Genomic DNA, 27,392 nt, shown 5'->3' on the forward strand with positions numbered 1-27,392 from the left:
AGTCAGTTCAGTACCTGGGATTTAGAAGGCAGGAGGGCTGGTATCTCTTTCTCAGGACTCGGTATCCCAGTTACCCGCGAGGGCAAGCTGGAAACGCTGGAGGCTGGATTCCTCGGCAAGAGGAAAGGCAGCGTCTTCCTCAGCGCGTCAAAAGGGGAGGGGCAGCGTCCGTGGGCTCTCGCATCAGCTGGGCTCTCCGGCAAACAATAGTTCGTACGGACTGAGACCTCTCAGAGAATTTCTTGGCAGATTATTAAGACTACGTTGGACACTTATTAAATGTTTGACCCACCCAGCTCCCGAACCTAATACCTTTGCCGTTATAGATTGCTTTATGTCACGGTTTTTTCTTTCCACAATTCCGTTTCCCTCAGGATGAAAGGGACAAGAGTACCGCAATGCAATGCCCATGCTGGTCATGGCCTCCTTATAAGCCCGAGAGATAAAAGCAGGACCCTGGTCAGAATGTAGCATGCCCCTTGCGTACATGCCATTATAGACTCGCAAATCTTTTTATAACAGTTCAGACGTCAGCCGAGAGCTGGGGTCTACATTTTAAGTGATGATAGTCTTAAATAATATACATTGGGACGCATGTTTCTTGTTTAATCATGCGAATAGATCGCTTTATGCTTTCTATTATGTGTTCTGGCACTACCTCGGCCGGTTCGCCACTGCGATCTCTGTTGCAGTTTTCACAATTTTTTGCAAATTTGTGATTATCCACGCTCATCCCCGGCCACCAGTATTCTGATTTTAATTCTGTCAAAGATTCTTTGATCATCTGATGCCTTAAACCTAATCCCATATGTGCTTCTTGTATTAAGAAGCCTCTCCTGTTCCTGTTTGGAATTACCCTATCCCCCACTCCAGGGATTCGAGCAAAAGGAACGGAGTTTGCATCGATTATGTATGTATAATTGAGTGGATAGTTGACAGGTAACGCTGAACAGTTGCCTTTTGATGACGTTTTTACCGCCAGCATTGTTTCCCCGTCTATGTATTTTCCTGAACGCTTTTTTGTAGCTACGGAAGCCGATTTAGTTGCTTCCGCTGTGGCTGTCTCAGCCAATTAATTCCCTGAAACGTGAACGCCATCACGCTGATGACTCAGTGTATGTATCACGTGAGTCTTTTGTAGTTCCTTTTTTAAACGAACTACTTGTTCCCAAAGCGTTTTTTGCTTTTTTGTGGCACCTGTGTCATCTTTGTAACCGTTTTCAACCCATTTCTGCAAGTTTTGGTTGTATGATTTGACGCAGGAATGCGAATCGCACACTATTAGTGTCGGGAATTCGCGATCGGCAATATCGAGCGCCATTTTTAAAGCTATTACTTCAGTTTGATGACCTGAATTGTCTTTTACAGATTGTGACATCGTTACTAGTGGCATTAATTTACGTCCGCGCCACCGGCATTTGACAACCTTGCATGTAGCGTTGTAGGCTTGTTTTCCCCAAACTGAGGGTTCTGCATAACTGTTTGTGTATATTACGCAGGCGTAAAGTTGTATGGGCAGAATGTCGCTAGGCAGAGGATATTCTTTTTCATATTCTAGATTTTTTAATTTTTTCATTTCCGGGTCAAAATAGTATTTCACTCTGTCTGTAGCAAGAGAATTTTCCCATTGTATCCATTTTGGATTTAATGCCACAGTAGGTAAATTACATGGGCTTGTTAATGCCTCAAAGGCTGATTCTGCTGTTCTGACTGTAATCCGTCTGCCGTCAGCTTGGTCTCTTTCTCTTGCTACAGCTGTTTGAACCGCATGAACAATGTTTTTCTTAATACTGAATGTTTTTTCATCTTCTGTGTACAAGTGAGATTTGTATGCTATTGGTACTGTTTCTCCCTCATTAGAGGTTAGGTATGTGAATCCGCATCTTCCTGGGATGACCCGAATCACAAGGTTGCGTGTGTTATCGCGTGTTTGCAATTTTGTTTTAGCTAACATGTCTGTTTGCAATGATCTCAAAATTTCTGTGTGTTTTTGAGTCCAATTGATTGTTTTAAAATCTGGTTTTATTAGGTCATAGAGAGGTTTAACTCTCTCTGCATAATTTAGAATGTAAGTTCTTCCGAAATTCAGGAAACCTAGAATTGATTGTAAGTTTTTCAGCGTTCTTGGTGCTTGGATTACAGCGCATTTCTCTAAGAAATTGTCAGCTAGGCTTTTGCCTTCACTTGATAATTCATATCCTAAAAACAGGACAGTCAGATGGGCAATTCTTGACTTCTTGAAGTTGAATTTGTAACCCTCTGCTGCGAACCCAAGTATTATGGTGTTCACTCTTTTCAAGTGAGTATCCAAGTCATCATCTGTTAGATAGATGTCATCGACATAAGATAATGCCTCATCATCATACAGTTGTAGTAACTCTGTTACTCTCGCTGAGAATAATCCTGGGCTGTTCTTGAACCCCTGTGGCAAACAACAGAAATTTTTCTGCGAGCCATTTATTGAGAAAGCAGTCAAATATCTGCTTTCAGGTGCTATATTTTGACAAAAGAATCCATTAGAGATGTCTAATGTTGTTTTGTATTTTTTGCACACTATGCTATTCATTACTGCTGCACTGTGTGAGTTTTGTACTGCAAAAGTTTTGCAACATGAGTTTAGGTGTCTGTAGTCCAAAACTAGACGATATGAATCATCTGGTTTGGAGACAGGAAACAAAGGATTGTTCATTTGCGAGGTGCACGTTTCAATCACCCCCTGGTATTCAAGTTGATCTAAGATCTCCCTGACCTGTTTTTTAGCTTCTTGCTTAATTGGGTACTGCCTCTGTGCAGTTGGTTGAGATTTTAACTGGATTTTGTGAGGAAAAGAGTCCTCATCCCATCCCACATGGTTTTTATATAATGCAGGAGCTTGGGCTACTGCCGACTTTCTTGCAAGTGTATATTTTTTATGAATTGGAATGTGATTTGAGAAGGCAGGCATAATCATTTCTTCGCCATGAGGGCACTCCCTGACAAACTCCGGTGGCCAGTCTTTTTCAGCTAAAAGGATGTCATAGCCTTTGGAGAGATTATCCCAAAATAGAACCCTTATTTTCCTAGTCTTATCTCCCTCTATACGTAATGTTATTTCGTATATTTTATGAGGTTTGCTAACTCTGGTATCTGCAGTTTCCACCTGAATGTATTCATTCGTGTCCACTGTCTCCAGATGATTCATCAGGATCTTGCGAGCTATGCTTACTTCTGCTGCGCTGTCTAGCATTGTCTGAGCCCACTCTCCGTTTTTCAGCTGTGTCCTCAGGATCCTCGGCATGTTTGATTACTTTAATACTGGCTACCTTCTTTTTTGGAAATTGTAATTTTTTACTTTGATGAGCAGGTTCCTTGTCTTTGGACTTGAAGTGCTCTTCCCTTTGTTCTGACCGTCCTCTTCTTTCCGATTTCTGCGAGGAAGTCTGAAAATATCGAGAGGGACGCGTATCAATATCTTGATATCTATCAGGTTTCTTCAAATTATCCCTATTTCTAAGGTTGTATTTTTTCTCAGAGGGCTCCCTCTGGGGAGACTTGTGTCCTTGGTCCGGAGATGTTTCTCTCTGCCGAGGAGACCTTCCTCTGGACTGGAATCTTTTTTCTTTGGGAGTGGATTGTTTATTTCCATCCCAGCTCTTTTTTGGAGTGTTCACATTATTTCTAATAAATACCTTTTCAGGATTTTCAGTTAGTTGGGGTTTCACCGGTTTCCCACCCAAACTTTCTCTTCCTAGTTCTTCATAGGATTTTTCTATGATTCTGGCAAGTTCAAATGGTTGTTCTGCTATATCTGTTTCTTTCAACTTCTGGCGGATCGCCACAGATGCTGCTTCTCCTTTTATGTTGGATAACAATAAAGCTGAGACCTGCTTGAAGTCTTTCAGTAATTTCATACCCAGAGTTAAAGCAGGCTCTGGACCGTATTCATTTTGAATCTGTTTTAGCACATCTGGTATTACCGCCATGGACGGAACACCATGTGTTTTTGTGTAAATGGAAGCAAAGACTGTGCCCCAAGTGTCACAGTCCTCCACATGTGGTGCGATCTCCATTGGAAGACAGATAGTCAAAATCCTGTGTTTCCCAGTAGGGATAGTATCCGGAAATACCGCCTCTATTTGAGTGATTTTTTGTGCTAACCAGAATGGAATTTGTTCCTGTTTTGCGGGTTCTTTACCTAGACATGACTGTATGTTCTGTGGTGTGATTTTATTTGTGTTCCCCTGATGAGGGGTCATCTGTGGAATTTTAATAGCTGGTTGGACTGTTGAAGTCCGCATTACATATTGAACTAATTGTCTGTGTATTTTAATCAGTTGTTTTAGCTGTGCTAAAAGTTCTGGTATTGAAATTTTTTCAATGTCTGGATGTGGTGTGTATCCGGCTAGACCCGGCCACGTTGCCCTGGTCTCCCTAGTGGACCGAGCCTGGTGATGTGATCATTATGTTTTAGGGCGCCTTTAAACCAGAGCAGGTGCTCTTGGTATTTTAGTGGTATTTCCACCTCCTCGAAAGGAGTGTACTCATCCGGAGGTTCCTCTATTTATAAAGTTTATCCATGAATAGAATACCTCTGTCTGCCGATATTCGTGTGCCTCAATTACGAATATGACTGTACCACCTCTTGGTGTTAGTCCATTTTCTATAAGTTTAAGTGTTATAGTTTTTCTTATGCTAACCGGGATGAGTATTGCATCCGGGTCCTGCTGTAGGAGACTTGTGTCATCCGCTAGGAGTTGAGCTGCTATTCTAGCTGTCTCCCTCTCTTCTTCAGTTTCTGACATTTTTACTGACAGAAAGGTTTTTGTTGCAGATCAGATTTTCAAGGAAACAAAGATTAGGTGCACAATATTTTGGAACACTGTATCCTTCAACGTTGAATAAACCAAAAACCATACATAGGAGTCTCCTCCTACTAAGTTTGGCGGATTTTTAACCTTTGACCCACTCCAGACGTCTTTGGAGTATTTATGGGAGAAAGGGTCTGTGTGAAAAAGCACGACTGAGTTCCTCTAATGCCTTGCGTTAGATTTATCGCCTTATCAAACGTTGGGCGCCATGTAGTGTAGTTCCTATTATCCCAATAGGCTCTGCGCATTGGAATAATATCTTCAATAGTATAGACGTAGGACTGAGGTTAACTAGGTCTTCTACTGACGATATTAGACTTAAGTTTTGTGTGCCAGCTAGCTCAGAGTTCACTAGAAACTTTCTCGAATAGGCGAGGAGGAGTTTAACCTCCCTGGATAGACAAGAAGGGATTTAGTTTCTGACAACCATAGAACATGACAACTTTGCTCTCCCTGATCAAGAGTATATCTCTAGAGTCGTGTGAAAACAAAAGACAGCTATTTTACTCAGTCAATACGTGCATACTTAGTTTCACCAGATTGCAGAGAAAAGGAGAGATGGGCGTTTTCAATAAAAGGTGTTATTTATTGATCAGTCTCTTCTCTCATACAAGAGAAATGAATCGCTACAATTGTAATACTTATAGTTAAGTAAAGTGCATACAGTAAAAGCAGGATCATAAAATAATACTGTAAAAGCATTGATATGGTTTCTTAGCCATATGATACTTTAAATTGGATAGAAGATATACATACATATATACATTGACTAATCGTACTCAACTGGTGCTTCTAACTACGCCTACCCCGGTGTACCTGACCTAAGCCTAATACATGGGAGGGAGTACGTAAGTAGCAGTTTAAGTTAAGTTTGCTTTGCCAAGAGTCTGACTCAAGAATTCTCTGTAAGGGGTTAGTCAGTTCAGTACCTGGGATTTAGAAGGCAGGAGGGCTGGTATCTCTTTCTCAGGACTCGGTATCCCAGTTACCCGCGAGGGCAAGCTGGAAACGCTGGAGGCTGGATTCCTCGGCAAGAGGAAAGGCAGCGTCTTCCTCAGCGCGTCAAAAGGGGAGGGGCAGCGTCCGTGGGCTCTCTCATCAGCTGGGCTCTCCGGCAAGTAGTCGCTGCTCCAAGCTCATCACCACTGTGTCTTTACTTAGGGCAGCGTCGGTATATTTATACCTAAGAGGTGCCGGGTTTGACGTAAGGATGGACATAAGATGTCAATAAGGATGTCATTAAGAACTGGTCGTTCTTACATTCTTTACAGGAGTTCTCGAACAAAATCAAAACAATGGCAGCGGGGATTTCCCAGGTTTGCTGGAGGCTTGGTTTGTTTAGAGAACTCGGTGTGCTTTCTAGGGGGCTGGAGGAATAGTGCTTGCTTAATGTGACAGCATGCGCTATGACTAATTTATGAAACGGGTTTCTGTGCCGTTGTATGGATATTAGTGATTTATAACCGGACAAGGGTCAGAAATTGGAGTATCGATACAGGTCCTTAGATAAACACACTACAGTCCATGATTGTTGCAGTACCACATGGCGGTGGTTTTGTTCGTGAACACTTAAACTAGCCTTCCCATGATGGAGGGTAGAAAGGCTTTCAATGCCAATCGGATTGATCAGAGCCCCAGCATGTTGTCGTGAAGTCCGGATTCCATCAGAGACCAGAGTACTCTGAACTCCACCTCTTCAAGATGGCCGGTCAATCCCAGAAGTAAAGCTTCTGTTACTACTGTGAGATCTGTTTGGGGAAGGGAGAGGGGTCTGCCTCTGACCCAATCACGGTTTGTTAGTCAGCACTGCAGAACACATGCAGTTCCCTTTGAACTCTGCACCAAGTTGGAGAGATTGGAACTTCAGGTCCCACTGCAGATCTTGCATATGCCATATGACATGTGTTACTAGCAGAATGCAGGAGGTCATAAAGCCCAACAGCCTCAGAGTATTTGCCACCAAAATCCTGAATGGAGGCTAAAACATCTGTATCATAGCTAGAATATCCTGGACTCATCGCTCAGGAGGATAGGCTCGAAACGGCACTGTGCCCAGAATGGCTCTGATGAAAGGGAGAATCTGAGAGCGAGTCAGGTGTGACTTCGGCATGTTGATAGAGAACCCCAGCGAATGCAGGAGGTTCGCCATTGTTTGGAGGTGGGAGATAACAGCATGGGTGAGCCTGCCTTCTTTAGCCAGTTGTTGAGATAGGGGAAGACTGGTACACCTGATCTACTCAGATGAGCTGCGACCACCGGCATCACCTTGGTGAACACCCTAGTGGCGCTGGTAAGGGCAAAGGGGAGCACGGTGAACTGAAAGTGCTCATGGCCTACCATAAACCGCAGGTAGCACCGATGGGCAGGCAGAATGGAGATGTGGAATTAGATGTCCTTTAAGTCCAACTCAACCTTTCAGTCTCCCAGGGTAGACAGGACATGAGCTAATGTGAGCATCTTGAATTTCTCCTTTTTAGAGGAAGTAGTTGCCGAATAGTAGGTGTAGGATAAAAACGAAGGCCCTCGTCCTTTTTCGGGACCAGGAAATATAGCAACCACAAAGAATAGCAACCACGGCCTATAGCAGCCACAGCCTACTTCCAACGCCGGAACCCTCTCTATGGCTCCCTTGGCCAAGAGAGCCAGGACTGGAGCATAAGTAAATGATCTTCCGTCAGCCAGTCGTCGGATGGAGGGAGGGGTGGTCTTGAAGGGGAGAGAGTAGCCCCCAAGGATGATCTGGAGGACCCACCTGTCGAATGTAATATTTTGCCAGTGGTGGAGGTGATGGCTGATCCTGACACCAACTGGACACCCATGGTCTTGTAGGGCGAGAGTAGGAGGTCTTGTAGGCTGAAGCTGCCAGGGGGCGTGGTGATTTGACTGGACGTCTGGCTTTACGAACCACTTGGTCAGTACGAACGGCACCCTAGTCCGCGCAGGGGTTGTGGAACTTCTGGCACGGTTGAAAGGTCTGCACATCTTGGCGTGGATACACTTCTCGACGTTGACCTCACTGTGCGCATCGAAGGTGTATGAACTATAGGTGTTGCTTTACCGTGTTTTGATGTGGATCGGCGCTTCTTCCGCAACTTCAGACCAGCCCTGGGCGGCGAGCAAGTTGGGGCTGTACCTGGTCTCGACGTTGACCCCTTTGACATCGACAGGGAAAGATGTCTTTTCCGGGCTGGAATCCTCATTTTGTACCTTTCACATCCCTCAGAGGTAGATGGCAGAGCCCTGATAGAGGACTGACCCTCTCCTCGCTCTCAGGATTCATGTTAAGATTGTACTTGCTGTGCGTGCCGTTCCTCCGTGCCTTGAAGGCACATTTTCTCCCTCTCTCTCAGGGTGCGTTGAGAAAATATCTTGCGGTGCTAGCAATGTTCAGGAACATTACTATATGGAGGCAGAGAACACAGACATAGTGAGGGTCTGATTTGGCCTTCTTTCTCCCATAGACAGGGCACTTGTCAAACAGTGAAGGCACGTTAAATGACAAAATGGCACAATTGTCTGTCAGAAGAAATGTGTTACTTACCTGTAACTGCAGTTATCCAGTATTAGTGTCTTTCATAGATTCACATGCCTGAATCATTCCCCGTCGTCGAGACGGGAGCCTCCGGTATATAAAAAAGTAATGTCCTAGAGACATACATAGAAAAGAATAGGCCTAAGGATCCCACCTTAGTGTCCTATCCACGTCCTTTTGTAAAAAAGGACCTAAATAGAGTAGGCCCAAGGGTCCCACCTTAGTGGCCTTTCTGTGTCCTTTTGTAAAAAGGACCAAAGTAAAGAAGCCAACCAATCAGCTACCACCTCCTTCTAGAACCTTCCTGTCAGGAGCCTAGGTCTCTCAGATTTTCGTACGCACCAAGCTAGGTAGGCGTAAACTTGTTAGAGAGATAGGTGAGTCCTTCCAGGGGAGGCGGGAGGGTGCATGTGAATCTATGAAAGACACTAATACTGGATAACTGCAGTTACAGGTAAGTAACGCATTTCTTATCCAGTATTTGGGTGTCTTTCATAGATTCACATGCCTGAATCAGAGTAGCAAGCAATATATTATGCAAATTTTTGATGGAACATCATATATGAGTCTGTAGATAATACATATCACGCGACTGCAAACCACCAAAATGCATTGTCATGTAAATATCAGTAAAAGAATGTGCATACTAGTAAAGGATGGAGGGATGTGGGAAGGCTCACCTCACTGGAATAGATGGCGAAGCACTGCTCGGCCCACTGCTGCATCCTTCATCAGCTCAGTATCTAGGCAGTAGTGCCTGGTGAAGGTATGCGGGGACTTCCAGGTCGCCGCTCTGCAGATGTCCAATATCAGCACTCCAGCAAACAGTGCCGCAGACGTGGACATGGCTCTTGTCGAATGAGCTTTGACTCTTGAGTCCAAAGGTCGTCCGGCCTTGTCATGGCAAAAGGTGATCGCCGAGGAAATCCACCTTGAAATGCTTTATTTTGATAAGGGCATGCCTTTCCGTGGTCTACTAAAGGCAATAAAGAGGTGAGATGATTTTCGGAAGTGTTTTGTCTTGTCAATGTAGAACTTAAGACATCTCTTCGGATCCAACGAATGTAGAGTTTTCTCGGCTACAGTGGTAGGATTTGGAAAGAATGACCTGAGTACCACCGGTTCGTTGAGGTGGAAGTCCGAAGGGACTTTCGGAATAAACCGAGGATTAGTTCGTAAGATGACTCTGTCCTCCCTGAACTGCATAAAAGGATCTTGAATTGAGAGAGCCTGTAGCTCACTGACCCTTCTGGCAGAAGTCAAAGCCAGGAGGAGGGCCGTTTTCCATGAGAGAAATTTGATGTCTGCCCTATGGATGGGTTCAAAGGGGTGCTTCATTAATTGGTGAAGGACCACATTGAGGTGCCACGACGGAGGGATCGGTCTTGGACGTGGGAAGGACCTGAAGAGACCTTTAAAGAACTGCTTTATAAGTCTGTTTGCCCACAGGGATGGACCTGTAGAAGTCCTGGTGAATCTCGAGATCGCCGCCAGATGCACTTTGACCGACGCGTGAGCAAGGCCCGATTGCGCCAGCTGTAGTAAGTATGGTAGCAGCTGCCTGGAGTGATGTGGAAGGGGTGCAAGCCTTCAGTTGCACACCAAGAGCAAAACCGTTTCCATTTTAGTGAGTAAGTTTTATTAGTGCTCTCCGCTCTAGCCTTTGCAAGAACATCTATGCACTCCTGAAGGATGTTTAGGTGGCTGAATTCCCGGTATTCAGGAGCCAAGCTGACAATTTTAGAGAGCTCAGATTCGGGTGATGTACTTGTCCTTGGGACATTGTGAGCAGAGCTGGATGTTGGCGCAGGCGAATAGGTGGCTGGGCAGAGAGGCGGTAAAGGTCCGTGAACCAGTGCTGCCTCGGCCAGAATGGAGCGATCAGAATCAGAGTGCAGGGCTCCGACTTCATCTTCCTGAGAACCCTGGGTATTAGTGGAAATGGCGGAAAGGCGTACGCAAAGACGTTGCGCCATGCGATGGAAAATGCATTTCCGAGGGTTCCTGAGTGGTGACGCCTGCTTGCGAAGCTTGGGCATTTGGCGTTCTGTCTCGTGGCAAAAAGGTCGATTTGCAGAGTTCCCCATTCCGCGAAGATGTGTTCCAGCACTTCCGTATCTAGCTCCCATTCGTGGGATGGAGACGCCTCTCTGCTCAGAGCGTCCGCCAAGACATTGTCCTTGCCCGGGACGTATTCCGCTTTCAGCGTTATCCCATGTTCCAGAAGCCAGTTCCAGACTCTTTGCGATTCTCGAGATAGTGAGAGCGATCGCGTTCCCCCCTGCTTGTTCAGGTAGTGCATTGTCGTGGTGTTGTCTGTCCTGACTAGCACTGGGGAGTTTCGAATGCGTGGTAGGAAAGCTTGTAGAGCTAGGAAGACCGCTCTTAACTCCAATAGGTTGATGTGGAGTTGGGTTTCCTGTTTTGTCCCTATGGCCATTGATCTGGAGTTCTTGGAGGACCGCTCCCCAGCCTTCTAGGGATGCGTCAGTTTTTATCACATGTGGCTCTGCGGGAAGCAGAAACGGCAGTCCCTGTGACAGGTGTTTGAGCGATCTCCACCACTGTAAGTGGTTGACCATCGTTCGAGTGACTCGAATGCGGTCCTCGAATGATCCCGTACTTTGTGTCCACTGGTTCGTTAACTCCTCCTGGAGTGGGCGCATTTTGAGGCGGCAGTGTGGAATGAGCATGATACATGAGGACATCATGCCGAGGAGGGACTTGAAGGTGCGGACCGGTAAAGTCTTCCTTGATGCCACTGATGTGGCCAGGGAGATGAGTTTTACTTTCCGTTCCTGAGAGGGGAAAGCCTTGACGCGTTCCGTGTCTAGAGTTGCCCCAAGAAATGTAATGACCTTGTTGGGTTTCAGTGTCGACTTCTCGTGGTTGAGGGTCAAACCTAGACGTTGGAAAATATCCAGACAGGCGCTGGAGGATTTGGCTGCGCCGGTCGCAGATGGTGCCTTTACCAGCCAGTCGTCCAGGTATGGGAAGACCTGGTGTCCTTGTTGACGAAGGAAGGCTGCCACCGGGGAGAGGCATTTGGTAAATATCCGTGGAGCAGATTTGAGGCCAAACGAGAGGACGCAGAATTGGTAGTGCTGCCCCACTACAGCAAACCTGAGGTATTTCCTGTGCCGTTTGAGGATAGGAATATGGTAGTAGGCATCCTGCAGGTCTAAGGACGTCATGTAGTCCCCTTCCTCCAAAAGTCCCAGGATCTCCTGGAGTGTCACCATACGAAACGATTGTTTCTTTAGGAACACGTTGAGTGCCCTTAGATCCAGGATTGGCCTCCACTTTTTCCCTTTTTTGTGGATCAGGAAGAAGTGGGAGTAAAAACCCTTCCCTTTGTGGGCAGGTGGAACCTTCTCTATCGCTCCCTTCTGCATCATGGAAGCGATTTCCTGAAGAACCAATCGTAGGTGCCTGTGGGACCTCTTGCGAGGTGGTGTTTTCGGGGGAATGGTGACAAATTCCAGAGAATGTCCGAACTGAATGAGCTGGAGCACCCACCGATCTGATGTTATCAATCTCCAATTTGCGAGGAAGTGTGTGAGTTTGCCTCCAATTTTGAAGAAGTTCGATGGTGGATGGATGGGCCATTGACACAAGTCATTGGCGGCCGCCAGCGGGTTTTTTCTGGTTCTTCCCTCTATAGTTAGACTTGCCGTAGGAAGTCTGACGCCCTTGTTGTTGTTGTCGCGGTTGGTATTGCGTTCTGTTCTGACTGTATGAATAGGAGGACCTGTTCTGATATGAGCCCCTATAAGAAGATTGTCCTCTGTTTTTGTTTCCACGAAAGGACTGGTTCCGGAATTGCAGAGTTCCAAGGGTTTTGGCAGTGTCCGTGTCCTTCTTGATAGTATTTAAGGCCTCATCTATCTTTTCCCCGAAGAGATTTTGGCCGTCATAAGGCATATCAATAATTTTTGTCTGGGTCAGACTCATCTCCACTGACCTCGCCCTCTTCCTGGTCCCCTTCTTCGTCAGCAGACGAGTAAATTTACTGCACTGGCTCTTGTTCTCTACTGAGCGCCAGTGGTGGCGGCTTGCGTCGGGCCAAAGGAGTGGGTGCTAGCACAGTAGTAGTAGGTACAGGTGTAGAGGACTGTTCCGGGAACCGCTGCTTATAATCTTGGATCAGAAATTGTAGGTCTGATACAATCGCCGCTGGTAAGCACACCATCGGTGTAACCTCTGTGCGGGCTCGAGTGTGGACTGAATGTTCCACATGTTCCACCTCCTATTTCTTCGTCAGTACTTTGGCACTTAACCACCAGGTCTGATGGGCTTGTGGCTTGTGTGTACAGCTCTTCCTCCGACTCCTCGCCTTGTAACAGACAGGTTGGAGGCAGCTCTTGCACCTTACTGGGTGACGTCAGGTCTGGCGTAATTGGTTTCTTCGTAACCTTAATGATGACATGGGATGTCTGTGGTGGCAGGGTATCCATGGCATGAGAAAGTAACGCAGACTCCTTCCATTTTCCTGTAGGCGTTGTCAGAAGCGGCGCCCATGACGACGGTGCTTTTCCAGAAGTCGTCGACAACTTCGTCGACGGTATTTTCCCCTTTGTCGACAGTGTCTCCGTCGACGGCGTTCTCGTCGACGTATTTTCCCCGTCGTCGACGTTTTCGGCGACGACGTCGTCGACGTGTCCTTCGTCGACGGAACCATCGTCGTCGACTTTGACTTCGACGATAAGATGTTCGTCGTCGATGGAGTAAACGGAATGGTCGACGACACTGGCATATTCGCCGTCGATGAAGACGTCGTCGAGGAAGAGATCGACGATGCTGTCGTCGCCGCAGTTTTTTGCGCTGAGGAGATACTCAACGCTGTCGTCGTCAAGATCTGCGGCTGCTTCCTGACGATAGGAAGATCCTTGCTAGACACTGAGCTTTTGCCTTCTGAGGACTTCTTGAGAGTCTTCTTAGGAGGGGTGCCTGAGGGGCTAGGGGAAGTAACCCTTGGCCTCTTCAAGGAAAATTGTGAGGTATCAGACACACTCTCACCGTCTTCTGATACCAAGTCATCTTTCCTGTCCTTCAGTCTGTTGAGCCACAGTAGCAGGCGTCCTTCTCTGTCTTTGAGGGTCTTGTTTGAGAAGGTCCTACATATTTTGCAGTCCTTGGCTAGATGGTGAGGGTAGAGGCAATACAGGCAGGTTTCATGTTTGTCCTCTACATGGAGCCTTTTCTTTCCACACGAGAACAGGCTCTGAAGAGACCCTTTTTCTGGGTATCAGCCATAATGTACTAAAGTTTGTAAATTCGTTTTTTAAAAGTAAGAAGTAGAAATCCTGAGGAGAACTCAGGTGGAGACTCCCTAGCACAACATGCGGTAGAAAATCTGAGAGACCTAGGCTCCTGACAGGAAGGTTCTAGAAGCAGGTGGTAGCTGATTGGTTGGCTTCTTTACTTTGGTCCTTTTTACAAAAGGACACAGATAGGCCACTAAGGTGGGACCCTTGGGCCTACTCTATTTAGGTCCTTTTTTACAAAAGGACGTGGATAGGACACTAAGGTGGGATCCTTAGGCCTATTCTTTTCTATGTATGTCTCTAGGACATTACTTTTTTATATACCGGAGGCTCCCGTCTCGACAACGGGGAATGATTCAGGCATGTGAATCTATGAAAGACACCCAAATACTGGATAAAAAGGCAGAAATAGTGAGAGAAGGACGTAAAATGTTGAATGAAGCAGTTTTTACTAAAATTCATTAAAGAATTTTTAAGAGAAAAAGCCTAAAAGCCCGAGCTCAGTGCTCCAGGATCCTGTTACCAGGTGTCGGAAGACAGAACGGAGGCAACTGCCACCTGCTGGGCATGATGGGATACTGGTGGTCTCTGGGTCCTTAAAGGCACAGGCACTGTTTAAAAGTGACATAATTGCAGCCTATGGGGCTACATTCTCCTACTATCCTTCATCTCTTACTTTTACAGAAAAGGGTTTGTGATAGAGATTAAGCTATTTTGTAAAAACATTTACCTACATTATACACATATATGTGTATATATATATATATATATATATATATATATATATATATATATATATATATATATATATATGTACATTCATGCTTCTCTAAGTACAATCTGAAGAATTTCACCACTGTAGCCTGTGTTTAGACTGCATATTAGGTTCTTTCTTAGGTGTTTCTGGAGGCCTTCCCGAACAAAGGCGAATGCCTACACTTAAGAAGATACTCTATGAAGAAGTGCTCTGGGATCCCAGCATGTGGGTGGAACTATTCAAGTGCTTATGACTATCAATGGAGATCCCCGAGAAGAGAACTTTATGTGTCGGCTCGATGTAGCACGTTCCATTAAAGAAACATATTTTGGAATAGCAAAGTCATAGCGAGGCAGAGGAAATTGAAAGGAATTCAGAATCATTATGCTGTTTACTAAATCCTGGTAGCAGGAGAGGCTACTGAAAAGATCTTATAGCTTGAAGAAAAATCAGTAATTTTAATTAATTGAAAGAAATGCACACTTGGAATGAAACAGGAAGAACAGCTTGAGGGCTGGTGGAAATGGGAGAGTGTTTGGAGAAGGAACGTTAGCCAATGGAAAACCATTCCATAAACAGAACAAAAAATGAATGCTTCCTGGGGTAGGGTATAGATTTGACAAGAAAAAGGGATGTAGGACAGAGGCAGAAGACATATATGCAAGAAACAAGCAATCCATGAGATGAGAAGAGATGGACACACAACACATCAGAAGGAAGACGAAGAGAGAGCTAGAGAGAGGGAGAAGAGGAAGAAAAAAGCGACCATCGGAAGAAAGTTTCAGAACGTTACAGCTGACCATGATCTGATCACCAATTGGAGACCTTCCCGTCTTCAAGCCAGCATGCATACCAGGGTGATGGCTGATAAATAAGGTAAAAGACAGACTGGGTTTTAATTAATGTATTTTACAGCAAATGTATTTAAGTGAAAAGGGAGTCAGAAATGTTGTTTTGCTATAAATATTTTCGCAGATTAGCCTAACTTCACAACCCCAAGAAGGCCATGACAGCATGGTACTGCTAATAATGAAGGTTCAGAATGGGTGCATAATCAGAGACGAGGTTGCATCTTTTAGCTCTGTCCATCAATGTGGGAACTAGTTAGGCTATTTTCTGATGATGTCATTCTCTTCCCAAGTTAATGCAAAGAGATTATGAATTGGCGTCATTCTACATACGTTTTTAAGTCTTCCCCCACTTTTCAACAGTGACAAGACAGTAGACAAAAGTAGCTTCAGCCTTTGTTCTTTGAGTTCAAAGACAAAGAAGATAGGGTTTTTTCATTAAATTGCTTAGGCCTTTTTCAAATATCCAACTATTTGCTTTGTTCGGCATCTTCAGGGTGACTATAGGTAGAGCATAAGATCAACAAAAAGAGAATTTCAAGGTGAAACACAATGCATGAAATGCAGAGCCGTTGTACAGCACAAAGCTAATGTGGTAGAGCACAACGCTATTGGGGGACTAACTAAATGCACAATGGTTTGAAAAAAATGAAAAAAGCAACACTACAAGGGACTCCGACGATTGCAGTAGAATACCGGTGTTCTACTATATTTGAGGAAAAAAGGAAAGGAAGTCAATTGCCATTGTTCACCAATGGATTGTGCAAGAGAGATGACTGCATTTGCATAAATGTAACTTCTTTCAGCTATATATTCCTGCTCATGATAACATTAGTCACAGGCTTGTCTCTGTCACTGGGCTGTTTCCACCTCTTGACTCCTGTGGAAAGATAATGAAAATTGGCTTGTTCAGCCAAGATGTTTTTAAGTTATTGTTACTATCGGAGGGTCATTTCACTTGTTCTAATGATCTCAGCCTACACAACTACTTCTATTTTTTGTAAGAATTAGTCACATGACTCTATTTGAAACTTAAACTTATATGTAGCAGTGCATACATGTTTGTGCTTTGCTGCTTCTCCACAGATGGGAGAAATTCCTGCTGGTTGAGTCTTGATTCAGATACTCCTCATTTTCCTTTTATTAATAAACCCTTTCAGACTATGATTGGAGTATGACAAGCAGTTATTTTTTGACAGAATACCTTTAAGAGACTTCTACATATTCACAGACGAACAAGTTACTTACCTTCGGCAACGCCTTATCTGGTAAAGGAAATATCTAGCCACATATTGCTTACCTTTGAATTCCCCAGGCATCAGACTGCATCTGGAAGATTTTTCTTCGAGCTGTACCCCTGCGAGTCGATAGGTGGCGTTGGTTGGCTCCGGGTGGTGTCGTCTGAAGTGACTTCCATGTCACCTATATTGGAGCTGCCTCAGCACGCTGACATTATTTACTTTTCATGACTTTTCACGCCAAAAGCACAGAACCATGAAGTGTACTGACATTGGTGTGCTTGAAAACTAAGGCCCTGAAAGGGATCAACCCTGACCATAGAAACCTGTCTGCAGTGTGGGGAGCATGGGTGAGTCGGTAAGAAATCTGCGGCTAGATATTGTCTCTACCAGATACAGCATTACCGAAGGTAAATAACTTGTTCATCTAATAGAGACATTTACCCGCAGATCCCTTACCTTTACATAGATACCCAAGCAATACCATCCCCGGAGGAGGAACTGCATACAAATTTCAGACTAAAAAGTCCCGCACAACTGAATGGGCAAAATGACCGTCCCTGCAGACCTGACTGTCCAGGCAGTAATGCTTGGTAAAAGTGTGCAAGGATGCCCATTTACTGCCGGACAGATATCCAGAACTGTGACACGACGTTCTAATGTAGTGGTAGCAGCTTTAGCTCTGGAGGAATGAGCCCTAAAGCCTTCAAGCGCATACTTCTTTGCCAGAGCCAGAGCATAGCAAATCTTGATGTAGAGAACGACTCATCGTGAGAGGGTTCTTTTCTGCACCAGAATAACCCATGGTCGTCCACCCGGAATTTTTTTGTGTGGTCACACGGTCGAACGACAATGCTCTTTTTGAGTCCAGAGGGTGGTTACTCCTCTTCTTCAGAGGGATGCAAAGAAGAGTAGAAAGTTAGCAAAGTGCCAGATTGTCTCAGATGGAATGGTGTTAAAACTTTTGTGAAGAAAAAGGCCCAAGTGCAAAGCACTAACTTGTCAGGGAAGAGCGTCAAGGAGGCTTGAATGACAAAGCCTGCTTCTCACTCACCCTCTTGGCAGATGTAATTTCCACTAAAAAAGCTGTTCTGATGGTAAGCAGTCGGACGCAACAATTATGCAGGGGCATAAACGGAGCAAACATCAGGAAGGTGAGAACCAAATTGTGGTCCCATAATGAACGGGGAAGGTGGGAGCATATGTTCAAGGCATTTCAGGAATCTATGTACCATGGGTGATTAAAAAAAGAGGGTTAGTCTGGCAGCTTCAGGAAATCAGACAGAGCAGAAAGATACCCTTTCACGGTGCTCAGAGCAGAGCCCTGCAGGGCAAGTGTCAAAATAAAAAGCAAAACATCAAAAAGGGAGGCAGAAAGAGCAAAAGAATTTTCTGTACAATATATATCAATTTTCTTCCATCGCTAGGCGTATATCGTTTTGATGGAGGGACGCCTGGCTGCCAGAATAACATTACAAACTTTGTGAGGAAGGTAGAAAGCTCAATCTCTAAGCAAGAAGGCAAAGTGGTGACAGGTTCGGATGGAGGACCCTCCCCAGCTGCTGCGACAGAAGATCATACAGAAGGGGCATTCCGATTAAAACGATTGATGATCATTTGCAGAAGCCTTGGAAACCAATCAATCAATCAATCATGCCATTTGTATAGCGCACTACTCACCCGGGAGGGTCTCAAGGCGCTTGGGGGGAGGGGTATGCTACTGCTCAAACAGCCAGGTCTTGAGTTGTTTCCTGAAGGCGAGATGGTCCTGGGTCAGCCGAAGGTGGATGGGGAGGGAGTTCCAAGTCTTGACAGCCAGGTAAGAGAAGGATCTTCCTCCGGCGGTGGCTCTTCGGATGCGTGGTACGGCTGCGAGGGCGAGGCTGGTGGACTGTAGCTGGCGGGTGGGCGTGTAGAAGGTCAGGCGGTCGTTGAGGTACTTGGGGCCCAGGTCGTGGAGAGACTTGTGTGCGTCGGTGAGGAGCCGGAACGTGATCCTCTTGTCGACGGGGAGCCAGTGCACGTTCCTCAGGTGGCTGGAGATATGGCTGCGTCAGGGGACATCCAGGATGAGTCGGGCGGAGGCGTTCTGGATGCGCTGGAGTCTTTTCTGTAGCTTGGCTGTGGTTCCGGCGTAGAGGGCGTTTCCGTAGTCCAGTCGGCTGATGACGAGTGCCTGGGTGACAGTCTTCCTGGTCTCGGTCGGGATCCAGCGGAAGTGAAGCACGATGAGGAGACGGCGTTGACTTGTCTGGTCATCGAGAGGGAGGGGTCCAGGATGAAGCCCAGGTTGCGTGCGTGGTCGGTTGGCTTGGGTGCGGTACCCAGGGCTGGGGGCCACCAGGAGTCGTCCCAGGCGGAGGGCAAAGATCCCAGGATGAGGACTTCCGTCTTGTCCGAGTTCAGTTTCAGGCGGCTGTCCTTCATCCACTCGGCGACGTCTTTCATCCCTTCGTGTAGGCAGGTTCTGGTGGTGTTGGGGTCTCTGGTGAGGGAGAGGATCAGCTGGGTGTCGTCGGCGTAAGAGATGATGTTGAGGTTGTGCTGGCGTGCGATGGCTGCAAGAGGTTTCATGTAAATGTTGAAGAGGGTGGGGCTGAGTGAAGATCCTTGCGGGACGCCGCAGATGACTTCGGTGGCCTCGGAGCAAAACGGGGGGAGGCGGACTCTTTGTGTTCTTCCGGCGAGGAACGAGATGATCCACTCCAGTGCCTTCTCTTGGATACCGATGTTGCTGAGGCGCTGGACTAGGGTGCGGTGGCAGACCGTGTCGAACGCAGCGGAGAGGTCCAGGAGGATGAGGGCCACTGTTTCCCCCTTGTCGAACAGGGTCCGGATGTCGTCGGTGGCTGCGATGAGGGCGGTCTCGGTGCTGTGGTTGGCTCTGAAGCCGGACTGCGAGGGGTCGAGGGATCCGTTCGTCTCGAGGAAGGCGGTCAGCTGTCTGTTGACGATCTTCTCGATGACTTTAGCAGGAAAAGGGATGAGCGAGATGGGGCGGAAGTTTTTGAGATCGGGGGGTCCGCTGTAGGTTTCTTCAGGAGGGCGCTGATCTCGGCGTGCTTCCAGCTCTCCGGGAAGGTGGCGGTGTTGAAGGAGGCGTTGATGATGTTCCGGAGTTGGGGTGCGATGGTGGAGTCGGCCTTGTTGAAGACGTGGTGTGGGCAGGGGTTGGTCGGTGATCCAGAGTGGATGGTGTTCATCGTGCGGGCTGTGTCTTCGGTGGTCACTGTGGTCCAGGTGCGAAGGGTGGCGGTGGGGGGCGTTGGTTCGACGGTTGGGTGCGTGGGTGGGGCGTCGAAGCTGTTGTGGATGTCGGCGATCTTGCAGTGGAAGAACGAGGCGAGGGAGTCGCAGAGGTCTTGTGACGGAGTGATGTCGTTGGTGCCGGTGCTGGGGTTGGAGAACTCCTTGACGATAGTGAAGAGCTCTTTGCTGTCGTGGGCGTTGTTGTCCAGTCGTTCCTTCAGGGATTTCTTCTTGGTGGTGCGGATGAGCTGGTGGTGCTTGCGGGTAGCGTGTTTGAGGGCGGTCATGTTGTCGGTGGTCCGGTCGAGGAGCCAGGCTTTCTCGAGGGTGCGGCAGATCTTCTTGGAGTCCTTGAGGTCGTCGGTGAACCAGGATGCCTTCTTGCTTCTGGGTCTGCTGGGAGGGTTCTTTAGTGGCGCGAGGTCGTCGGCGCAGGCGGTCAGCCACTGTGTGAAGTTGCGGGCTGCTTCGTTGGGGTCCGTTGTGTTGGCGGGTGGGCTCTGGCTGAGGGAGGTGGTGTGCTGGTCTGCGGTGATCTTGCTCCAATTCCTGTGAGGTACCTGTTGCGGGTGGTGGTAGGTCGTGGATCTTTTGAAGCTGAAGTGGACGCAGCTGTGGTCGGTCCAGTGGAGTCTGGTGGCGTGGCTGAAGGTGATGTACTTGCTGGAAGAGAAGACGGGATCAAGCGTGTGGCCGGCGTAGTGGGTGGGGGTGTTGACCAGTTGCTTGAGTCCGAGGTTGGCGAGGTTTTCCAGCAGGGCGGTGGTGTTGCGGTCCTTGTTGTTCTCCAGGTGGAAGTTGAGGTCCCCGAGGAGGATGTAGTCGGTGGAGGGGAGGGCGTGCGGGCTGATGAAGTTTGTGATGTTTTCGCTGAATTGTGTGCGTGGTCCCGGGGGTCTGTAGACGAGGGTGCCTCTGAGGGTCGTCTTAGGGTCGGTGTGAATCTGGAAGTGGAGATGTTCGGCTGCGGCGAAGGAGTCGTTGGCGTCGGTCGTGATGCGGATGGTGTTCCTGTGGACGATGGCGATGCCACCTCCGGTCTGGTTGATGCGGTCCCTCCTGATGATCTTGTACCCGTCCGGGATGGCGATGGCTATGTCGGGTGCAGAGGAGGCGTTCATCCAGGTTTCCGTGAGGAAGGCGACGTCCGGTGATGTAGCGTCGAGGAGGTTCCAGAGTTCCACGGCGTGTCTGGACGGGGCGGGTGTTGATCAGGATGCACTTGAGGTGGTTGCTGCTGGTGTTTGGCTTGGCGGGTGCGGCGCAGGTTTGGAGGCAGGTGAACTTGCAGGTGCAGCAGGTGAAGGGTCCGTGGGTGCGTCTCGGGGTGGCTCGGCAGCAGGCGTGGGACCGGACGGCATTGAGTGCGTTGAGAGTGGCGGCGTCGTAGGTCAGTCGGGTCGTCTTGCCTCGGCGGGGAGGGCCAGGGGTCCTGGCGCTGGGCGCGGGCCAGGCACGGACGGGCGCTCAATCGGCGCTCCCGCTGCGCGGGTCCGCTGCGCGGTCGCTCTGGGGGCGTCATAAGTAAGGAGCCCGGAGGGAGGAGCAGCTGGGTGGCGGGAGCGGGGCGGCGAATGGAATCACAGGGGGGCGGGGCCGCAGGGAGGCAGCGGCGGGAAATTCCAAGAAGCAGCGGGCAGCGGGAAATTCCCAGGAGCAGCGGGAAATTCCCAGGAGCAGCGGGAAATTCCCAGGAGCAGCGGGCAGCGAGCGAAGGAATCTGCAGGCAGGAGGCGGCAAAGGCAGGCAGGAGCAGCAGCAGTGAGTGGGGCGACCAAGCCCTGTGGAGGGCTGAGCGGTCACCAGACTCTCCGTGCCCAGTCCAGAGCCACAAGGATGACTTGGGTCCTGTTCTTGATTTTCTTGAGTACTCTGGGCAGGAGTGGTATGGGCGGAAAGGGGCACAGGATGCCTGAGCTCCACACGAGGCGAAAAGCGAGAGCCGCCTTGGAAACTCTAGTGCGCAAAACTGGTGACGTTGCATGTTCTCGGCAGAGGCACACAGGTCTAACCAACAACTGCTGAAGGGGACCTTGCGCTACCTCCAGATAGAGACGCCACTCATGAGCTGCTAGGCATTGACAGCTGAGTTTTTCCACCCTGGCATTCAGGGAACCTGTAAGGTGTTGAACCACCGAGGAAATGCCCTGCTGTTCCAGTCATGTTCAAAGACGCAGAGCCTCTTGACAGAGGGTCCATGACCCACTCGGCCATGATTGTTGCAGTACCACATGGCGGTGGTTTTGTTCGTGAACACAAACTAGCCTTCCCTTGATGGAGGGTAGAAAGGCTTTCAATGCCAATCGGATTGATCAGAGCCCCAGCATGTTGGTGTGGAGTCCGGATTCCATCAGAGATCAGAGTACTCAAAACTCCACCTCTCCAAGATGGCCGGTCCATCCCAAAAGTAAAGCTTCTGTTACTACTGTTTGGGGAAGGGAGAGGGGTCTGCCTCTGACCCAATCACGGTTTGTGCAGAACACATGCAGTTCCCTTTGAACTCTACACCAAGTTGGAGAGATTGGAACTTCAGGTCCCACTGTAGATCTTGCATATGCCATATGACATTGTTACTAGCAGGATGCAGGAGGTCATGAAGCCCAACAGCCTCAGAGTATTTGCCATCGAAATCCTGAATGGAGGCTAAAACATCGGTATCATAGCTAGAATATCCTGGACTCGTCGCTCAGGAGGATAGGCTCGAAACTGCACTGTGTCCAGAATGGCTCTGATGAAAGGGAGAATCTGAGAGTGAGTTAGGTGTGACTTCGGCATGTTGATAGAGAACCCCAGTAAATGCAGGAGGTTCGCCATTGTTTGGAGGTGGGAGATAACAGCATGGGTGAGCCTGCCTTCTTTAGCCAGTTGTTGAGATATGGGAAGACTGGTACACCTGATCTACTCAGATGAGCTGCGACCACCGGCATCTCCTTGGTGAACACCCTAGTGGCGCTGATAAGGGCAAAGGGGAGCACGGTGAGCTGAAAGTGCTCATGGCCTACCATAAACCGCAGGTAGCACCGATGGGCAGGCAGAATGGAGATGTGGAATTAAATGTCCTTCAAGTTCAACCCTGCCTTTCAGTCTCCCAGGGCAGACAGGACATGAGCTAATGTGAGCATCTTGAATTTCTCCTTTTTAGAGGAAGTAGTTGCTGAATAGTAGGTGTAGGATAGAACGAAGGCCCTTGTCCTTTTTCGGGACCAGGAGTTATAGCAACCACAAATAATAGCAACCACGGCCTATAGCAACCACAGCCTACTTCCAACGCTGGAACTCTCTCTTTGGCTCCCTTGGCCAAGAGAGCCAGGACTTCCTCGTGGAGCACAAGTAAATGATCTTCCGTCAGCCAGTCGTCAGATTGAGGGAGGGGTGGTCTTGAAGGGGAGAGTGTAGCCCCTAAGGATGATCTGGAGGACCCACCTGTTGGATGTAATATTTTGCCAGTGGTGGAGGTGATGGCTGATCCTGACACCAACTGGACACCCATGGTCTTGAAGGGCGAGAGTAGGAGGGCTTGGAGGCTGAAGCTGCCAGGGGCGTGGTGGTTTGACTGGACGTCTGGCTATACGACCCACTTGGTCAGTACGAATGGCACCCTCGTCCGCGCAGGGGTTGTGGAAGTTGTGCAGGGTGGTGGCTGTGATAGGGCTGGCATGGTTGAAAGCTCTTCTGTACCCACAAATGGAGCAAAAGGCAGAGCACGGATGATGGGGGCAGCTGAGAGGCCCAAGAACTTGGCTGTAGCCTGCGAGTCCTTAAAGAGCTACAGTGCAGAGCCCACCTTGTTTCTGAAGAGACAGGCGCCATCAAAGGGCATATCCATAAGTGAAGCCTGGACACCCCCTGAAAAGACAGATGTTCTCAGCTCGGTGTGGCATCTAAAACCACCATCAAAGAAATTCTTCTGCCCAGCGAATTGGTTGTGTCTAAACCACATCTAATCAAGAACTTTGATGCGCCTCCCCCGCCTGAAACTGCTTGAAAGAGAATGGGCCAGGCCACCTCCGGGACCAGTGCAGCACTTGTGCAACCATTTCCCACACAGAGTGGGAATAACGACTCAACAAGCATGCAGTGTTCACGGACCACAAGGCTGGAGGAAGAAAACATTTCTTACCCCAATTGTCCAGCCTCTTGGATTCCCTGTCTGGGGAAGCGGCAGGGAATACACCATGGGTAATAGAGGCTTGAACTACCAAGCTCTCTGGGGTGGGGTGGGTAGTGAGGACGTTTGGGTCGCCCGGGGCATGGTGGTGGTGGCTGGCAAACATACTGTTCACAGGGGCCTCTGTGCTGGGTTTGGACCAGCTTCCCTGTAGGACGTCCGTGAGGGCTTTATTAAATGGGAGCAAAGGTACTGAGGAGAAGTCTCCAGCTGTAGCACCTCTGTCAAGATGTTAGTCTTGACTGCCACAGAGGGTACCTGAAGGTCAAGCACCTCTGCCGCCCTCTGCAGCACCACTGTAAAAGATGCTCTCTCTCCTGTAGTCACTGTAGTATGGGAAAACATGCCAGCATCTGGTGAAATATCTAGTCCTCTGGCTTCACCCAATTTCTCATACCAGTCCATCTACTAATCGTAGTGCTGGTATTCTAAAGGGTCCAGTGACTCCTCTCATTCTTCTCCCAAGCCTAGCCTCTCTGAATGAGGCTCAGGAAACGACTTAGGACCTGTAGGTCGGTCGGTCGGTCGACGCTACTGCTCTGTGTCGTCTGGAATTAGAATAGGGCTGGTGTCACCAGTGGGCGCCGGGACCAGCGCTAGGAAAGGGTGAAGTGGCTTGATCTGGCTTCATAGGGGCCATCGACGAAGGAGCTGCCAATGCGGAACCCGATGGGGCCCTCATCTGACCCCGCATGGCCCAAAGGCGCGCCGGAAGGTCAAGCAGCTCGAAAAGGAGACGCATGGTCTCATAAAATTCTTTAATTTGAGCAGGGATTGCTCTGGCTCCCGGAAAAGTGGGGAGGCACAAAGCCAACCCAGGTGCAGGTTCCAGAGAACAAGGCCTCGGATGACGATGTTCCTCTGTCGCGTCAGGGAGAAGGCGAAACCCACTTTGGCTTCTTGTGCTTTTTTTCACTCTTACCAAAGTGTCCCGATGATCTTGAGTGGGACAAAGATGACCTGGGACACTTGGAGCGTTCTGGCACCTTCATCTCATTTGGGACCTCCGAGGAGTCTTGCATGGCTTTGCTGGGCAAAGAGCAGCTTCAGGGACACCTCCCTCAAAGCCTTTGGTGCGATGGCCCGGCAATCATGGCCACGCTCAACAAGCAAACCAAATGTGGGTGTGTCTAAGACATGGCACAGTGACAGGCACAACACAGTTTAAAACCTGCTATCCGCGATGACATAACTCTCACGCATCGTAAAAAGGGTGACCAAAAGTAAATGAAAATTCTGTAAAACAAATGAAAGAGGATAGCTCTCTTCACGGAGTAGTGCTTGACTGGCGCAGAAAGAGAATAAATGACATCAGCTTGGCAAGGTGACACCTATATAGGTGACGTCGTAGTTTTCACATCCAACACAGAAGATGTTACACAGAGCTGAGTGACGCCACCTACCAGCGTTCAGGGGTACTGCTTTAAGAAAAACTTCTAGATCCAGTCTGGGGAATTCAAAGGTAAGGAATCTATGGCTAGATGTCCCTATCAGATACAGTAAACACATGTGGTGTCAACCAAATATTGTACAAAAGCACAAATTACAATGCTTAGGTTTATTATTCTAGGCAGGCACCTGATTTGGCTCAACATATAACTTTGAACCATTCTGTTGGGAAGGTCTTTTTAGAGTCACCTCATGATGATCGGAAATCAAAATGAGGAATATTAGCCTTGTGTTAGAAGTTCCCTAAATGGCAGGCCTAGCTGATGCAAGTTAAAAAATGGAGATAAACGCGACCTATGACAAAGCAAAGCACCAAGATCTAGCATCCATTGAGAGTGAATAGGTTGAAGCGTCACATAAATGTTGTCAACTGTATAGAGATGACAATTGAGCAAACAATTGTGAGAAACAGTTTCAAAATCTAAAATGGCACAGATCTTGGACTCATACAATCAAACTACCAGGCATGTTGAGAATATTTCATGACATCCTTAAACAATGGAAAAGTATTGAGGCAGCTGGATATTACAGGTTTTTAACTGGGCAACCTAGGCGTGCATGTGAACTATTGTCCAGTTTGTGTTTCTGAAGCGGACATTTTACCATGTTATTGGCATGGAAGGAAACCCATTGTGCTGCACTCTTCTACTCATCCTGCTGAAAACAAGCAAACAAAAAACGCGGTCCTTTGCCGGGAACGCGCCCAAAATCTGGATCTCTATTCCCCCTCACATCAGAACTATTCCCTCTTTTGTAAAATTCTAAAGTCAGCTCAAAGTCCTGTTCCTTGACTGTTCCCTAGTGAACCAATAGGAGCAGGCGGAACACTAAAGCAGACACCTCACAGAGCTTCGACCCTGTGTCGTCAAGACTTCTACACCCGCCTCACCCTTGACCCCGCTCTCGTCACTCCTCCCCGAAAGTAGAGCTCTACTCATGATAGTAACTTTCCTCTGAGACTTTCCAAGACCTTAGCTCCTCAAGGTTATGCTATGAAGTGGAACTCTCCGCCAATGGCCTATACTATTATTGTTTTATGTGATTTTCGGCATTGCACCTGATGTAAAGCGCTCCGATACCTTTGTGTCAGGTCATCGCTATATAAAACTTCTTTAAAAAAAAAATTAATAAAAAAAAATATCTTCAAGTGAAGCTACTCCCACAAATGGCTAAATATTGAGATCAAAACAAAGCAATTTCACAACGACACACTGTAGAATCGTTTGTTACACTTACCCATAAGTAACTTTTCTTTTATAAGTGGGACAAAGTGCTGGGCTTCACAATTGTCTGGTTCATATAAAAGAACTAAAAATTGACAAACCATATTTACTGTTAGTACCAATAATTTCATTGACAACGAAAAAAGAAAATGCATTGAGTTATTTGCTGCAACAGTGTGTCCATACTAAATTAAATAAATATGAACAATTAGAACGTGTGTATACTGCATAACAGCACGACCATTTTTGGTCATTGAGCATTACTTAGGAATTTCCCAGCTCAAATGGGGTAGCGTGAGTGGCACTGCTTATGTACTACAGTAGCATCCATTCATCACTGCAAAACTGTACTGTAAGATTCAGGTATTTTAATGGACCAACAGCGCTATAACCGCATACAAAAAATAGTCATGCAGCTAGGATATTTCAAAGAAAACAAATCTGTAAAGGGAACATCATGCATTGCAACTTGTTTTAAAGGACTCAGTAAAGGTAAAGAGGACAGCTAGACCGAAATAGAGACTTCAACAGTGCAATAGTCGGAACACCCTGTGAATGCCTCGGAGTAAGAAGATATGTATAAACGTTGGAAGCTGGTCATTCTGCATATTAGGCAATGTAGCAAATATAGTGTACTACTTAACTGACATGGTCATCTTCATGTCTGGCCAAGTAGATGGTCTCTGATGGCATGTCTCTATTTCCAAATCTCGTCAGCAGAGGCTTACCACAGAAAAACTCTTGAGATTATTGCTAAATTGGAGATGTCCTCTAAGTGTTTTTATTTCACTGAGAGGGGGCCTTGGGGACCTAT

General features: G+C 47.7%; 1 protein-coding gene across 1 annotated transcript in view; it reads right to left on the reverse strand.

Annotated features, from left to right (window-relative positions):
- The window catches only part of ERICH2 (glutamate rich 2), a 370,290-nt gene that overhangs the window by 12,512 nt on the left and 330,386 nt on the right, over positions 1 to 27,392 (reverse strand). The window contains exon 11 of the mRNA XM_078683840.1: positions 26,592 to 26,663. Within this exon, the coding sequence (XP_078539966.1) occupies positions 26,592 to 26,663 (72 nt within the window). The remainder of the gene's footprint in view (positions 1 to 26,591; positions 26,664 to 27,392) is intronic.

The sequence above is a fragment of the Lissotriton helveticus genome, chromosome 3_1, assembly GCF_964261635.1.
Source record: "Lissotriton helveticus chromosome 3_1, aLisHel1.1, whole genome shotgun sequence".
NCBI lineage: Eukaryota > Metazoa > Chordata > Amphibia > Caudata > Salamandridae > Lissotriton > Lissotriton helveticus.